Source organism: Platichthys flesus, chromosome 13 (genome assembly GCF_949316205.1).
Source record: "Platichthys flesus chromosome 13, fPlaFle2.1, whole genome shotgun sequence".
Lineage (NCBI taxonomy): Eukaryota > Metazoa > Chordata > Actinopteri > Pleuronectiformes > Pleuronectidae > Platichthys > Platichthys flesus.
Window position 1 is genome coordinate 10,641,900 of NC_084957.1, and position 18,379 is coordinate 10,660,278.

General features: G+C 40.0%; 1 protein-coding gene across 7 annotated transcripts in view; it reads right to left on the minus strand.

Annotated features, from left to right (window-relative positions):
* The window catches only part of map2 (microtubule-associated protein 2), a 49,798-nt gene that overhangs the window by 19,473 nt on the left and 11,946 nt on the right, over nucleotides 1-18,379 (minus strand). For 2 of the 7 annotated variants that reach the window (XM_062402629.1, XM_062402627.1), the window contains exons 3-7: nucleotides 12,279-12,546; nucleotides 4,859-4,948; nucleotides 4,682-4,756; nucleotides 2,291-2,506; nucleotides 228-530 (exon numbers count right to left, since the gene is read on the minus strand). In XM_062402629.1, coding sequence (XP_062258613.1) covers nucleotides 228-530; nucleotides 2,291-2,506; nucleotides 4,682-4,756; nucleotides 4,859-4,948; nucleotides 12,279-12,489 — 895 coding nt within the window. In that variant the 5' untranslated portion in view covers nucleotides 12,490-12,546. Of the gene's footprint in view, nucleotides 1-227; nucleotides 531-2,290; nucleotides 2,507-4,681; nucleotides 4,757-4,858; nucleotides 4,949-7,923; nucleotides 8,055-12,278; nucleotides 12,547-18,379 lie in introns of those variants that run through there. The other 5 variants (XM_062402628.1, XM_062402630.1, XM_062402631.1 and 2 more) reach the window with 5 other exon arrangements.

An 18,379-nucleotide genomic window follows, 5' to 3' on the forward strand; every position in this document is an offset into this window, starting at 1 on the left:
TTACACACGGTAAAACCAGGCTAAGTTAAATATAATGTGACTCTTTTCACCAACAAGCCTGTGTTGCCTTGCAGCCACAGCAGAGCACAGAGAGGATCACTTGCCATTCCACCTGAATTATAATGCCCATGTTATAAGCTTATGAGTTCCCTTAGACATATCTGGTGCTCTTAAACAGTGGACAATGCTGTAACATGCAGGCAGGGAGTGCAGAGGGCAGGACACACCTTCCTCAGGGCTCTCCTCACCCTCTGCTTCCTCCTCCTCTCTGTCCATAGAGCTTTCTGCAGGAGCACTAATAGCTTCGGATGGCTCCAGGTCTACGTCCTGAGCCTCGTCTATGGCCTCTGCCTGCTCTAAGGGCTCAGCTAGGAGGCTGTCCAGCTCGGGTTCGTCCCCACTCCATTGCTGCTCATCAAGAGCTGCTTCGGACTCTGCTGCCTCTGCACTCTCCTCCTCCTCCTCCTCCTCATCCTCCTCCGCTTCAACCTCCTCCTCGTATTCAGCTGTAAGAGCCTCCATGGTCTCTTCTTATCAAAAACAGGGTGAGAGGGGGACACATTAAGACTACAGGCAACACAGACTTGGGTTATGTGAGAACACAACTTATGACGAGACACTTTCGGCTTTTGGAAAAGATGACTAAGTGCTTGCCTGTTCACACATATAGGTACAGTACATTACACATACAGTGTGTTTGGTTTTTAATTCTGTATATGCTTGTATGTTTCTTTTGGGGGGGCTTAGTGTAACCCTTGTGAAAGGAATCCATTTATATATACTGCATACATTTAAGGTAAGTTCAAAAGTGAATGACATTTTTTATTTATTTAGGAAGTACATTATCTTCTTTATTTACTGTATGATTAAGAAAAATATAACAATCCTCTCTCCATCTCTTCCACTAGTCAAGTCTTCAATCCAAATTGACCAAACTCATTGTTGGCTTGGGTTGTTTATAAATAATGGAAACATAAATAAACTATTGCAAAAGCACTTCTCAAATCTCTGGGTTTTCAGAATATGCAACTATTAAGAGCTAAGGTCCAGTGTGACTCAAATTCCTGACATAGAATGGACTAGATTTTAACTGTGCTGCTTTACTCTTGAGAATAAAATGTTGATGGGTATGACATATGTAGATGTTGGTCAAAATAAATATTTCAGCGAGATGATTTTGTCAGCAATGATGAAAAGGTTTGGGGGGGCTTGGAGAGAAAGTGTCGATCTAGAATCAGTGTGCATTAACAGTTTTATGCATTATTCAGTTTCACAGGCAATGGTTTACTCTCGACAACTCTTTGGAATGTGTTTTGTGTACAAATATTTAATATGATGAATATAGGAATTTATATAGTCATTTAGATTTATGCTAATGCTGGTCTATATAAGAACAGCTGCTCGTGAGTCAGCTTCTCTCTGTGTAGGCATTGGGAAATGACAGAGGTAATAATGAGGATATTATCGATTGTGATGAAGTGTCCAAGCAACGTATTTATTAGTATAACAATGCATTTAGGGGCTTGAACTGACAGATGGCCAAGTTTTGTCATTGTGTAGCCTAATTGAAAATACACTGAGGAGTTCTGCCTACATCTTTGGGCCAACAATTATTATACAAAAGACTATATGTTAGTTTATGAGCTGGTGAGTATGTGGAGCTGAAAATCTTCCTTGTTGCCACAGTGCCAGAGTAGTTTAAGATGAGTATAGAGGGTCTGACGAGACGCAGGGTAATTAAATGAATGAGGGGTAATAGGAATGAACTTAAACAGAACTGTGGTAGATGACTGGTAGAGAAATTTGTGCAAAGTGACATTTGTATTAAAGCCACCTGGCCCTTTAATCAAGTCAGAAAAGTTAACCCTGTGCACTGTGTGGTCTGAAAGCAAAGGTGAAGTGTCTTAGGTCCATTGAGAGTATCACAATAAAAGATTGTCCTACTTTAGAGACCTCAATGTCATGTGTTTGACTCATCAGCATGGTGACCACAGGTAGCAACAGCTTTGGGTGAAATAAATCATAAAATAAAACTAAACATGACAAAAAACATGAAAGAGCTCAGATTTTGAGCGGACAAACATCACAAGGACACAAACACACAAAGACCGACGAAGAGACAAACTGACGGACGGAGAGACGGAAGGACGGCACGAAGGAGAAATGGAGGGAGGAGATCAAATCACAGAAGAAGAAGAAGAGGAAATCTGTGTTTAAAAGAGAAAAGGGAGAAAGAAAGAGAGCAGAGATGGAGGGGGGGAAATGGCAAAAGGAACCATGCGTGGTTCACCTTCAATCTGTCTAAAGGCCACAGCCTGCCCTGTGGGGCGAGCGCCTGAGTGCGTCCACTCTGGGCTGAACAATGGGTGATCATAGTACTCCTCGTCGGAGTGGTAGGGGTCGTCCTCGGGCACGGAAACTGAGATGGAGGGGGCGAGGAACTTGCACCTCTCCCGAGAATTTTGGAAGCAGCGGAGAGGGCCCGCCTCCTCCTCATCCCCTACATCTACAAACAAGACAGACACAAGGAGAAGAACTGGAGGGAAATCTGGACACAGACTGAAAGAGAGAGAGTGAAGAGGAGGATAAAAGAAAAAACAAAAGTAGAAGACGACGAGAACACGCCAAAGAATGTCCACTTTAAAGGTGATTTATCATATAAGCTTTTGCATATTTATTAGTAAATCATTATTTATTCATAAAGTTTACAATGACAATTTTTTATTTTTTTTTATTTACAAAAATCTAAGATTTATGGCATCTCTGATAGATCATTAAGGGAAAATGCTTTGGTGGAAATATATTTTCCTAACAAAGGCACAAGTATATATATATATATATGTGTACTTGTTACATTTGGATTTAGCTCCTAAGCTATAGCTGTGGTCTTTTTATTTAGCTAGAGTCAAAACAAATAACAAATTCTCTCCTTGATAAATCTTTAAGTGACATTTTAAGTTGGACATTTTTTGGCAGTAAAGAGGGAGATAAAGCTTGAGGAGATAAAAATAACAAATTTTAAAAAAGGCAACAAAAACAGAGAGTCACCAGATAGGGGAATGCAAGGAGCAGAGAAGGTATGAGTGAGAGCAAGAGAGAAACAGAACACACACAGGACACTGACAAGGACACGATGACAAGCAACTCAAAGATGACCAAGCTTCAGGGACCAGCCATACTCTTAGACCAACAAATTGAGTAAATCGCACTAACGCGAAATCTGCACAAAAGGTTATTAAAAAACTGTTCTTATACTATATATTTGTAGTAACCAAATAAGTAACACATGTTTTACCTTTGCTAGAACACAAACAAACATCTACGTATAAAAAAACTCTGGATCCAGCTGGACACAGTAAAAGCATGGCATATCTCAGAAGGTCATCTTTAACAGAACACCACCTCTCAGGCCTGACCATGACCAAGCCTTTCATTACTTGTCCTGTACCGTGTCTATAGATAGAACAACACACCACTAACTGAACCTCTATATCACTCCATCTGGTCAAGAACACAGTTTCACCATCCCCTGCATGATTTAACCTTTTATCTAGGATTTGTTACTTCTCATACAGTACAAATGACAGAACAGGCTATTTATATTTAATGCATGGCTGGCCTGCCTAAAGATTCTCCTCATAACGTTCCTGCCAAGACTAAGCAGACATTAAAACACAAAGCCCAAACAAACAGCTGACCTAACTTTTGGTACAATGTACGACTATACCTTGCAGGTAGCTTCACAAAAACTGTAACAAAGCTTAAATTTGGAAGTCAATAAAGAGACAAACTGCATCGCGGTGATAAATAAGATACAGAAGACACATTCTGTTGAGTTATATGACGAGGTACTTTTTGAGATTCAGAGCGTTGCAGTCATAATGACGTAAGGCTAGTTGACGTGATGCTTACCTATGTGCTAGTTGGCCTGGTTAGGCTAACTAGCTAAGACCAACTATCATTAAGGCGATTCAGTGATTATATACTGCAATTCAACAGAGTGCTTCCCGCCTTACTATTGTTACAATAGACTTCAGTAGCCTATTAGCCAGAAAATGGTTAACTCTGCAAGTAAGGTATATATATTTTTAAAGCTACAGCCAAACACATAAATAGAAGACTGTGAGTGGACGATGACAATACAACACTATAATTAGAAGAGCAAAACTTTAAAACATCATCCAAATGAAAAAGACAGACAAGGAGAAGTTGGAGGGTTACCGAAATTGGCTGTCATATTAGTGTGTGGGAAGACAGCAAGGTATGGAGGTTAGAAAATGGAAACGGAAGAAGAGAATGGGAAATAAAGACTTTACATAACAGGGTGGACATGTATGTGAGCCCTTCTTTTCTTTTTTAGATAAATCGTGATGACAATGAAGATACAACATGTATCTGTCCCAGGTTTACGATGAGGAAGAGGAAGCAGGATTTCAGAATTAATGGATGTTTGAATGTTTTGGTTAATCTCATATGTTCATGTTTATTGTAGAGGTTATCAATGTGTGGTATGTCCCTTAGAGATGGGGCATGTCCTGAGACGAGCTGAAGAGCATAAACAGGGCCAACCCACATCTGTACCCCAATGTGTTGGCGATCGCAAACCTCTAGAAGTTACAGTTATGTGAAGGAAGGAAACTCCTCCATTAGAGACGTACTCCTATAAACACATTGGCCCTACCTTGTTCCAGAGGGCCAAAGGGCTCTGCAGCAGGTGAGGGGGGAGGAGAGGGAGGCAAATTGGTGGTGTCTTCAACTGCAAACAGAAGTAGAGAGTATCGACATATAAATCAAATACTGCAATGGGCTCTGTGTGTGTGTGTGTGTGTGTGTCTGTGTGTCTGTGTGTGTGTCTTACCTGATGGCAGCCTTTGGGTCTCCTGTTCTCCCTTCAGTACTGCCACAGCTTCTGCTGTCACTTCTTGCACAATCCTTGCCGACACTTGCTCTGGCAGAGACATGCACACGAACACAGAGAGACAGACAGACAGGCAGGCACGAACGCAAACACACACACACACACACACACACACACGGAGAGAAGTCAATTTTAAAGTTCCAATAAATAATAATGCACTAGAAGCTGGAAAAGTGTAAAAGTTTTGGAAGACAGATAGAGCGTTCACCATCGTTGCATTTAAAGCCCTATTTCTGCAGGGCAGATGGCAGACTAGTGACTTCCAATCCAAAAGTTTAAAAAAGGAGAAAATCTGAACACCTTAAAAAAAAAAAAACTTAAAGGATTTATGTGCCACAGTGATGTTTTACGTATAAGTCGGAGGAAGTAACAGCAATATCTAACAAGTAACTCCTTTGAGGTATTAAGTTTGGTTCAAACTGGCTTGAAAAAGATTCCATCAATTTCACAACACTGCATTTTTTTAATCATGTCACTCAGAGCCGGAATAGAAAGCCAGACAGGAGCTGAAATTGTGATTATAACTGCCAGAACGCTCAAGCTGCTGTTGAGGGCTGTCACCATGGAAACCCATCATCCTTGCAGACTGACTGACCCACAGTTTGTGATAAAGACATTTCTTTTTATAACATTTGGTCATTTCTCACTATTTTCCCCTAGTAGAGGTAAAAGATATTTTATTTGCAAGGATTTAATGTTTCTTCGAATGTTGGATTCAGAAAAATGAGGGACCTTACATTTTTACAGTAATATCCAATCAGCAGCAGTTCAAAGACTAAAAATACATTTGCTGTGTACTACTGATTCTGCTTTTTGGGACATTTTATAGAGAACAAAGTGTCAAGAAAATGATATGTTGACAATAATATTACGAAATACATGTTAAAAAATACATTTATATATTATTCTACAAGTAAATGGACTAAAGTACATATCAAAATTATTGAATATTCAATGAGCAAAAACAGTTACTACATCATTCGAAATACCTAAAATAGCTCACAAATAAGTAATGAAAAAGATACCTTTCTTAATGCTGTTTAAAAAGAGAAGTAAATTGGATTGGAGAAACTGGATTTACACATTGTATTAATACGGATTTTAATCGGGCATTGAAAAGAACAATTTTCTTTCTATTTGCATTTCCAATTTTCCGCTGCTTATCCTTTTCCTGCAATTAGGAGAAGCTAAACGATTTCAACAAATCAATTAGCTAATGTGGTCAAAGAAAAAAACTTAAAGTTTGCAGATAAATAAAATGCAATGTTGATTTTAATCTTTTGCAGGAAATTGAAGTAATGTCGCGTTTAAACCTTTCACATGTATTTCACACATGTCAATATTTAGAGAGAGGCCGTCAACACAGTCTGACACTTGTGGGCAGCAGGTGTTAAAATAGGGAGAAGAATGTGGCCAAGCTGAGACCCACAAGCAAACAGTAAGTGACTCTTAAAGATAGAAGTACATCTGTGGTAATTATGTACACATGCATTTTAATAAAAGGCGCCTTTTAACCCCAACATTTAAACAAAAGAGATAGTGTCCAACATCTGTATCTGTCTCTTACATCTCTCTGCCTCAATTACAATACAGTACATGTCAATTAGTTGAGGCTTTTGTCCAAAGCTACTTACAATATGTGCATTCAACTATGAGGGGTCAATAGGGATTAAGCATCTTGCACCAGGACAATTCTGCATAGGCAGGGATTCAAGCTGCCAACCTTCTGTTTGGAGGATGACCGCTCTATCCCCCAACCATGACCGACCATTAACACCAGCATTAAATCTAAGACCCAGTTTGAGTGTTGTCCAGATATAAGGCGTGCTGCACAGCGCTAATCAAACCTGCGTTCATTTGCATACTGACAGTGGTTATGTGGGATTTGGCGTCAGTGATGCTTTTACTGCTGCCTGTTTCAGGAAATGTATCTGTCCACAATCACCCACACATCAACAAAAGCAAGCTCTCAACAAGGCATACACACACATGCAATTACACACACTTATATACACACTTCTTCCCAAAACACTTAACACATGCATCCCACTCACCAACTCAAAGCAGCCATTTTCTATTTTCAGTAGCAAAGTGCAGTGAATGTGTTCGGCTTATTTACTGCTTTCAGGCTAAACCTTTTCTTCATGTTCTGGAACATCGATGATACTGTGGAACACAATCAGTGCATGTAGCACCAAACGACTAAAAAAAGAAAGTAAAGCTGAGACCTGTGGATTTGTGACTGGTTCCATTTTATGAGTGAGAAAACACCTCCAAAGTGAGTGATGGTGTGTGAAGAAGGTACATTCTCAGCTTTATGTAACAGTCACTAAATGTTTCCTGAAACATCCTACTAGCTCACTCGATCTGATGAGAGGAGAGTTCAAACATGAGTTTTAAGATTTTCTGACCATTTCAGCATCGAAGACACGTCTCTTGTACAGAGCAAAACACACAGAGGCTGTTCTAAATATTAGCACAGAACCGAGGAAGTGAAGCTGAAATAATCAAACGGATAACATAACACTGCTAACCAGTTTCAGATGTGGAGGACTGGGGTCTTTAACAATGAAAGGTTTCGCCACCCTGACAGAATTCATTCTTGAAAGAAAACTATTGACATTATTAGAAAGGTAAATATAATAGGATTTTTCTAAAAGTACAGTATAATCTTTTTCAGACACGCACATAAAGTGACTTTAGGGCACCGCCTTCAACCAGATATTGTGCTTTGTTAACTCTCTCAAACAAATCCCTAGACATGCACAATTACAAAGCAATGGCACTGTAAAAGTGACCTTGTCACATCCACACAGCGAGCAGGCAGTGATGAAAACAAATCCGGTCTAAGCAGTTCTGACATCGCCACTTGCCTTTTATTGGCTTCAACAACAGAATAAACCAAAAGCACAAACGTGCATCTGTACAGACGATGCATCACATCTGTGGATCTACATCATAGAAACAGACAAATCTCTCACAGCGAAGTAAAAAGTGCGTATTACCTGATTAGAAAGACTGAAGCTGAAAGCACTCTCTCTCTCTCTGGGCAGAGACTCCGACTGTAAGCCCCAAATCAATGCAGCACACACACACACACACACACACACATACACACACATACCCTCACACAGGCACAGTAAGACTGAAAGGGCACAGCGGGAGCAGAAGTGTCGTTTGGTTATGATACAAGCCAGAAACCAAAATGTGTAGCGCCAAAAAAGTTGCCATGGCAACAGACAGCTGGTGGGCAGACGACTTGGGTCCATATGAAATTCAGATGCCAGAAACACGCCGAGGATGCTTCAGCCTCTGAGCCTCTGAGTCTGTCTTAGCTGGACCTTGTTGCTCTAAATTTCCTGATCCATGACTTAAATGATCGTAAATCTAACATGTGTGAATACAAACATTAATGAAAAAACAAGCAAACCAGATTTTCTCTATTTCCTTTTTTAAAACAAAGACTCCAAGGCATAATCATATTCATTCACTAAATGTGGCCGGAAAGTAAAAAAAAAACATGACAGGAAAAGGAATGTCATGTCATTTTTAAATTGACTGTTTCATAGATTCTTTACACTACCACAAGATGCTGCTCGTCTCGAAAATCGAATAGTTATAGATCTCATTCTTATAATTACAAGATCTGCATGATGGAAACTCCAAAGTCCTGATTCTGCAATGTAGTCCATTCAGCTTGGTCACACCACATAATCCCATTAACATCATATCTGACTTATAATGATACATGTAATTAAGACTATGAAGAAATTTAACAATGGGTGTGTCTGATGCATTTTGTATTAATGTACTAAATCCTGACAAATTTGGAGATATTTCTTCATAACGTTACTGTGATTTTCCTATCAAGAAAGTTGGATGAGTGTACAAACAGATAGACAGAAAACTTTGTTTCAGGTTACGGTTTTCACAAGTGCAGAGACACATTTAGTTGTATTTAGTGATGTCAATTAAGTCAGCGTAGGTTGAAACTGAAGCAAAAGTAAAGATCTCTGTGGCGTTAGAAAGACGTCTCTACCCAAGGCTAGCTCAGGCCTACATCGACCACTTGTAACATAAGAATTGAACAGCAGTGTTGGTGGTTGAGATGCACTGTGGGTAATATAGACCTGGGGTTGAAAGAGGGAATAGGAATGTGTGCATTACAAAGAAAACAGTTATTTGCTCTGCTGAATCGTGTTTGATCTACTTCTCTCATACTGTCCCTGCCTAGTCCAACAATTTTTTCGAAGCTTAATCCGTGGAGTACAATTATTTTACATAAAAAGAGACATGTCTGTGTAACCTATTTCCTATATCCTTCAACATATTGAGGGATAGGAATTTAACAACAAAGAATCTGGTCCAGCCTATGCTATATCTGAAATTATACACAAGAGATTGCTCGATAGAAATAAAGATTAAAAACAGCTCAATAACTCTACATTTTCTGATGGTTTCTATTTGCTCCCTCTGTTTTTCTTCCTCTCGCCACATCTTTCTGTTGACCACTCGCAGCATGGCTGACCGGCTTCCTCAACCTTATTTTCAAGAGAAAGTCAAGAGGGTAATTTTGTGCTTCAGTAGTTCTTGTTGTGTCTGAAGTGCTTTTCAGGGGGATAGAAGGTTCACTGAGGGCCAGCATCAGCCCTTCTGTCACCCATCCTGTCCCAAATATAACCTCGACCCCCCACCCCCCACCCTGGCCTGCTCTGGAGCAATGCTAATGTACGCTGACAGGACTCTTTGCAGTCTGCAGTCTGACAACACATTGGTTACACAGCTGCAGAGAACATGTCATGTCTATACACATGATTAGTAACCATGTTGAGATACACTGATCGGACAGGAGGGAGTTCATCTTTTGGTTGATAGTTGATTTTGTACTACTGTGCATCTGCCACTTTTTCTGAATAGTGTTTAATTCTAGAGACAGCTGAGAGATTTGCTGAAATTGAGGAATATCAGTGACTATCACTAAATTCCATCATCTCCATCATCAGGTTCAAGCACTTACTTTGGAGTGGAAAGGAAGGTGTTACTACTTTCATGTCTTTGATGCATCTTATTCTCACTTTTTTCTTGTGGCAGACCACTAGATTTAAATATTACCAGCAGACTGCTCACAGAAAAAATATAATTTGTATTGTCATGTTGTCTGAATAATGACCAGGTTTATTGCTTGATGTATTTTAAACCAAACACTGAATATATTTTAGAACAGTTCTTCCACTATGACATCTTCATCGTGTTCTAATAAAGTCAAGATAATATTATAGATCAAAATTGTTCATACGTGGGACAACAACAAAGTAAAGCAGAGGCACAGCTACCTTCCCATCAGTGGAATACTAAAAATTCAAGAGTGTCAGTTGCATTTGAATAAAATATCAAACTTGGATAACATGTGATTCCAAATATTATTATTCAAGATTTGATTTACTTTGTCAGGGCAGAGGTATGGACCTTTTATTTTTCAGAAACCTCAAAGAGACAACTATGACTAATACCCACTAGACTCATCTTAACCTAATATAAATGTGATAAGAGATAAACAACACACAAAGCTGAACAGGCTGAACTATGACTTGAATACCGTCTTTTAATGTAATGTAAGGGTGTAGATATATGTCCACTTTCCATAAAGGTGGGATTCCAGACACACAACAGAAAATTACCAATAAGTTCCAAGACAACATGGATGGAGCATAGGATACCATGAAGGTAGTTGCTGCTCCCCAAAAGAGCATCACTGTTCACATGAAGGTTGCCAAAGAGCACTTAATGACATTTTAATTGTTTGGGAAGAACACACAGTACTTTGTATGGCACTAGTATGGAGATGGGAGTATCATCCAGAGGAAATTGTATTCCTACATTTCTTTAGGCATCTAATAGGATAATGTCATGGTGGCTCTTCCCCAGCAGAAGCTCAAAAGAAGCAGAATCAAAGTAAAACCAAAGAAAATTGTTATTTTGTCCCGACCCAGTCAGAGCACAGTGGAATGAATTCAGATAGCAGACATGTTGAGATAAGACTCATTAATTTGATCTCAACAGATCGGTATATCTATAGAATTTGCCAAAATGTTCCTGCAAATAGATAAAATGACTGAATGACAATACATTACAAAAGATTGTAATGGTGCTATAAAAATGGCTAAATTTCAATGCGCAGCTTCACTTAAAAACACTGTTATCAGCCTTCAAATCTAGCTTTAGTAAAGTCCTAATAATGTGGAAGAAAGATGTTCCATTGGACTCTTATCATTGCCTGCGTAAGAGCTACAGGGCGAAAAGAACATAAAACCCTGGCAAAGTAAATTGTAGGGGAGCAGTTGCCATGGTTACACCATTGGTAGATTCGAATTCTTGTTTCCATTGGTGTGAATGAGGATGTGGTGGGGAGCTGAGGGTAGATGGACAGATTTTATGTGTTAATTACAGCACTGCTAATAACAGTATGTGATTCTAGTGAGGACTGAGTGTAAGGCCCCGCACAAGAAGACACACACACACACCCACACAGCACACACACACACACACAAACACCACAAACACACCCACACGGCAGACGAACTCAAGTGTGGACTTTTATCTCTGTTATCAAACTGCTGATCTGATTTGCCATGACTTACAACAGCTATTTCCACAGATTCAAATTACTTTTGACAAAGCCCTTTTTGGTTTACATCAAGATTTCCAAATTAATAATGAGAATAATCTGACCTGAAGAGATTCAACAATCGAAACTGTGAGTTTTGCTTGTGCTTGCAACTTGGTTGTCAGAAAGAGGGCCCCTACTTTGTAAATCTCAACACTGCATTTGAATCTGATCGTCAGACCTCGCCTCTACTGGATGCCAACTGTCTTTCGGATTTGCATGTTTTACCAGGTTTAATCCACACAGTTATGGGTATACTGCACATTTACATGTCTGCACTTGCCTTACTAGCTTTACAGTAAATTGTGTTGACTTCTTATGGGTGCCTGGGTGGTAAATGGCTTTGAAGCAGCGACCATAAACCACGTCACCTGTCTGTGCCTTGCTCGGGACTTTACAAGTCGTTCCCCATCTTTCTCTTTACTGTCGACTCCATTAAAAAGGCATTAAATGCTTAAAGTTTAAATCATGCAGTGCACTATCAAATGTATGACTGTTTATGTAAAAATTATGACTCAAAAAACAAGGCCCTCAAATTATATATCCAAACATTTCCAGCTATTCTTCACTGATTATAATGTAATGTAACCAATGACCTCTTCACATCTTGATTTTTTTGCAAATCTACTTACATTCAAGTAGATGCCAGGTGAGCCATTGATTAGGTTAAGCAGAGAAATCATGAGAACTTCTTACCGGCAGTTATTGCAGGAGCACCAGTGAGCTCCCCATTGAAACCATTCTCTCTGGCTGAGTAGGAGGATGTGGCCAAGTGGGCGCCACCAGCCTGGCAGGTCCTAAACCCTGAGGAAGGGTAGCCATTGGCTCCGTGAGTGCCAGCGGGATCCTGTCCTTTTGATGGGTCCCACTGGGGGGCACCGTCTTCTGGCTGTCGACTGTCTGCCATGCTAGTGCTAGCTAGCAGCAGGCGAGGGTGGGCGAGGGATGGGGTCTCTCCTTCTGGCTAAGAGACGGGAATAAGAGACGGAGGGAGGAGAGAAGGCGAGGCACGATCAGAACATTGGCTTGTTAATGTTATTCAATGTAATGCAATGGTACACAGAGGAGACTGAATACTTTGCAGACCAGAGGAGACTCCAGGACACGCAGCATCAATTACATTCCCAAATCTATTTTTTGGTCAGTCAGTCAGTCAGTCACTCAGTCAGTCTGCTGCACCTCCACTCAGCTTCCCTGTCAACGACTCTGAAAGCAAAGCTGTGCTTGTGTGAAGGTGCATGTGAGAAATACTGCCCTTGGATGTAGGCGGGCAGGTGACAGCCATTGGAGGAAATTCTATTGATTCGTGAGTGTAATGACTCACACAGCCAGTAGCCAAGGTAGAAATCACAACTGGATATAAAAATGAACAGCAGACCTCAGATTGCATGACTCAGGGTTGTGAAGATGGTAGGTCGGCTCTGATCAATCTGGCAAGATCCAGTTTGATGTTAGACTAACTAGACTTTGAATTAGATAGACATATTGTGTAATTTAAGGTTGACATTAAGTCAGGTGATTTCTGGCATTCATAATTTTTTCACTGAATCTGTTTCAATTGCACTTTCACCATTTCTCAAAATACAAACTTTCCAACTATCTAACACTCAGGTTTTTTAAATGTGCTTATTGAAAATGTTGAAACTGCTGGATGGAAACACAACTTCTGTCGGGCTAACATGTGTAAGAAAACCCTTTCTGAGATTGATGACATGTGGAGAGGAGCTCAAACACCAGCAAGAGGGATACACTACACTACTATAAGGAAAGGCAGCAAGATTCAATGATCTCTTGAACTGTGCAGATGGTGGGGGATGGAGATTAATGGTTTTAACATAGCCTTGAGATCAATACACAGGGGTGTGTATGTTGGGTCCTTATCTTAGTCTGTATGTTGTGAATAATTGAGTTAGCTGGATGAGTCTATTGGCCATTTTGATTAGGTTTTATTGCAAATTGTTGTATGTACTACCTCTTTCTTCCCATAATCAACAAATTATTATAATTTGCAGCTGTTTCAGTCATACTATAAAAACATCAGTATTGGCCTTCAAACTTCCAAATGAATGTGGTTTTGGTGTGTAAGGGCAGAACAGGAGATAAACAAAGGGTTGAATGGGAAAAAGACAATCGTGAGCACACATACAAACACTATCTTAAGGAAATACTCTGAAAGGGATTTCATTTTTATGAGAGGGTTGTGGCAGTTTGTACTCCAAGCATGGGCCAAGCTGCCTATAGTTGGTATAGTGCATAAGGGTATGTGTGAGAGAGCAATTTGTCATTTAGCTCTGCAGTCCACAGAGATCCCGAGACAAAGAGGAAGTCTGCTGAAGTAAAAAGAAGTCAATAACTGCAGCCTATAAGACCGAGGTAGTGCTACAGTGAGCACTAGTCACTGCATACCCACCCAATGTACATTCAATATACTGCTCACTATCTGCACACAAAGAACAGAGCAGAATAGAATTGAAATAAAGACTAGATTAGAGATTTTCAACCAGGTGCACCTTAGTATGTGGAGAGATTGAAAACTATATCCAAATAATAGATAATAAGAAGGTAAGTCTTTACTTTAGAATAGTCATTGTTAAAATGAACCTAAGCTGAAGTACAAACCTTCTTTGTACACAAACTAATACAAATGATATTAAAATGGTGACACCAATCCTAACCATTTCATTAGTTTTATAGGTTCTTGGTGATGGATCAAAACAGTAAAAAAAAATCAACAAAAACCACAGGAATAAGAAGCATAAGGATCGAGCACAGAGCATTTAACACTAGAACTGTAAAGAAAATGTGGTGGCTGGTCGCAGCATAAATGGATCAAATTGCGGAGTCAATGAAGCTTTGCGTGACTCAGCTTTGAAGAGAACATCAGTGCGAATGAAGCCTGTTCAGAAACTCTGCAGCACAGCCTCCTTACCAAATACTCTTTCAGTCCCCATCCAAAAAACCAAAGCAGTATATTTTAAATCGTCCCTCGCTGTCACTGTCTCTTCTGTTTCTTGTTCTCAAACTGAGCCCCTGCTCCTAAAAGAACACTCTCAATATTAAAAGTCATAAAATAGAGGGATGAGCCTGCTGTCCTGGTACTGTGTCTCAGTGCTCCCTGTCTGATGATGAAGGTCACTTAAACCTCTGTGGCTGATATCCAGACCCAACAACACCATCCTGACTGGTGGGCATTCTCTGGGTGACAGTGATGGTGAAGGAGGAGGGAAGACATTGTTGCCTGGTTTACTGGAGGCCTGTCGAGCTATTAAGAGTACAGTCTGCCTGTTTGTGACTAAGGGTGTGTCGTGTAAATGAAACACCACCACCTGCTGGGCCAAGGCATGACACGATAGATTAGACTATTAGAAATCATTAAACAAAGTGAATGCTGGGTTTTGAGATTAGAGAGGCATTAGAAAACATTATCATGTGAAACGGCACCTCTATCATCAGTATAAAACATAATCTGGCTCTGCAATGCAGTACTGTGTCTCATCCTTGCTCATTAAGATGCATTGTATTTGGCCTATTTCTCACCATATACTGCAGTGTGCTGTATGAAAAGCTAGGGTATCATTAACAGTGAGTAGCAAGGAGACAGGTGCAGAGATTTAACAAGAGAGAACATGGGGGACTAATAAGAATAATCTACTCAAGGTTAATTAAGTAAGAAAATGATGGAGAAAAGTGGAATACAGACAATTGTAGATCACAATTTTATATTGCCCAGATGATATACTGTCCTCCAGGCATCGTGTCCAGTGGGAAGTGACTGTGTGAGATGGTGATATGACAGAGATAGACATCAGGCACCTCAGTAGACAGCAGGTCAGCTGCACTTGGCATAAAGCCTGTGGCTCTTTGCCAGAAGGACACTGAGTCTCTCTCTGCACCATACACAGAAGGGAACTGAATATAGAGAAGACCATAGGACAACTGGACACTGACAATAGTAACATGTACGCTGTTCATCTTCAAGATGAAACATCAGGATCACATTTTAAGGATTTAACGTAGCTCGACCTTTTTTACACCAAGTACTTAAAAATTACCATGAATATGGATATATTTTAATCCATTCGTAATCAATGCAATAGAACGATTGTTTAAACTCACCTAGCAGCTCATAATGCATCTCTTTACTAGGAAAACATCTACATCATACAATAATCACATGAGCCAATCGTGTGGCAGCACTGCACTGCCAGACGGACTGCTGATCACCTGGGATTTTTATTTACAGCATTCTCTGGAGTTTTTACTCAGAATGGTGCAAAAACATCCAGTGAGCAGCAGTTTTATGGACACAAATGTATTGTCAAGGAGAGAGGTCAGAGGAGAATGGCTTGACTGGTTGAAGTTGACAGAAAGGTTATAGTAAGTCAGAAAACCACTCTTGAAAACAAAGTTACAGACTCACCAACACTTGGCAGATAAAGAGCAGAAACATGCAGCCCGGTCCGCTGACTGTGGATTTCTGCTGAGGCTGCAGATGGTAGTGTTTGAGTTTGGCACCAACAGCTTACACCCAACCTGCCTTGTGACAACAGTCCCGGCTGCTGGTGCTGGTGTAATGGTGCAGGGAATGTTTTCTTGGCAAAAATTGGGATCCTTAAAAACAATAAATCCTTGTTTGCATGCCACAATCTATCTGAGTATTGTAGCCAAAAGCAAAGGTTATCATTCATTTCATGAACACAGCAATGAGTGGACTTCAGTGGCCTCCCCAGTAACACCATCTGAATCTAGCAGAACACATCTGGGATGTGGTAGAACTGGAGACTGGCAGCTTGAATGTGAATGTGTGACAGATTATGCAATGCTATCATGTCAACATCAAGGAGAATATCAAGTGAATGTTTCCGACCTCTTGTAGAATCCATTCTACAAGGACCAAACGGAGTGTTGGTATGCTGAGTGTCATATCAAAGCTGGTTTCTGTGAGCTATGTTTTCCTGATACTTAAATTCTCTTTGGTAAATAAAAAGAGTCAAATAGATTTGGACCTTTTCTGAACACTGTTGACTGAAACAGTGGATCTTCAAAGATATAACTGCTCAAATTGAAATGGTATTACTGCATATTGTAATATTCAACATAATATTCACAAAGCGGTTTGACCGCTTTGTGAAGTGGTGTGAGGAGAACCGCCTGCAGCTCAACGTGGCGAAGACAAGGGCGATGGTGGTGGACTTCAGGAGGAACAAGCCCCTGCCCTCTCCTGTCTGCATCGGTGGGACGGATGTGGAGGTGGTACCTGCATACAAGTACCTGGGTGTCACACTGGACAATAAACTGGACTGGTCCACCAACACAGAGGCCGTCAACAAGAAGGGCCTGAGCCGGCTTTACTTCCTGAGGAGGCTCAGGTCCTTCTATGTCTGCAACAAGATGCTGCAGATGTTCTATAAGTCTGTTGTTGCGAGCACCATCTTCTTTGCTGTGGTGTCCTGGGGTGCGGGCATCAAGGCAAAGGACGCCAACAGACTTAAAAACTCATTAGGAAGGCAGAGTCTGTGGTTGGCTGTAAGCTTGTCACCCTGGAGGAGGTGGTGGAGGACAGGATGCTGGCAAAACTGCTGGCAATCATGGACAATCCCTCTCACCCCCTCCACAAAACACTGGACAAGCTAAGGAGCAGCTTCAGCCACAGACTCATTCAACCCCGCTGCTCTAAGGAACGATACAGGAAATCGTTCCTCCCAACCGCAATAAGACTGTACAACTCATCTACCTCTGTCAGAGCCACCATCACAGAGCTGCACTAAATATACCTGTCTCCTTGCACTGTGTACCCTGCACAACACTCCGCTCCATATACTGGAACACTTACTTCACATCATATGTGATATGTGTTAATATAAACCATATTGATACTATATATCATTTTATACAATAATATTGTCTTTTGCACACTCTGTCTACATATACTTACACTCATAGTATATTATATTATCTATTGTATAGGTATTGAATTGTATTTTGATATACTGTCTAACAATAACATTACCAGCATATCATCAGTACTATTACCATCATCTTGCCACTGCACCTTATCCACCTATTTATCTTGTGTTTCTGTTTTTATTCTTTCTACCTCAATATTTTTTATTTTATTCTATTGTATTGTATTTTATTGTATTCAAATGTACCGGCTGCTATGACTTAATTTCCCTTCGGGGATGAATAAAGTAATCTATCTATCTATCTATCTATCTATCTATCTATCTAATAGTCAATGCATTCTGAGAGATAGGCTTAAAAATATCATGGTAAGAACATAGCTGTATAGCAACATAATATGACAGTATGGATTCAAAAACACAGGATTATTAGTGGTATAAGAAAATAAAACAATTCAGCAAATGTCTATGAAACAAAAATCCAGACCTGAAATCATGTGCTGGCTCTATACTGTAGAAGCTTAATTTACATGAATAAATTGGGGGGTATAGTAATTATAACAAAATAATAATCATACTAATTATAAATAATAATAATTGGTCTAATAATACATCTAATGTCGATCTACTGTTTTTATCAAGCAGTGCAAGAGAGCTGTATTAAAAAAAAGAAACAGAATTCAAGAATAACATATATATGATATATTTATACTCGTTCTAAATATTTAATGACTCAGATTTTCTCTGCAGGCTACTTGCAGGGTTTTCAACAGGAGCCAATCAAACTGGTTGTTAGGCAACATGTCCAGTATGTATGTATGAACCCAAATTGTGATTATAACTTCATATTTTAAGTTACAGTGCACCTCAATGATTAATATTTACATCATAATG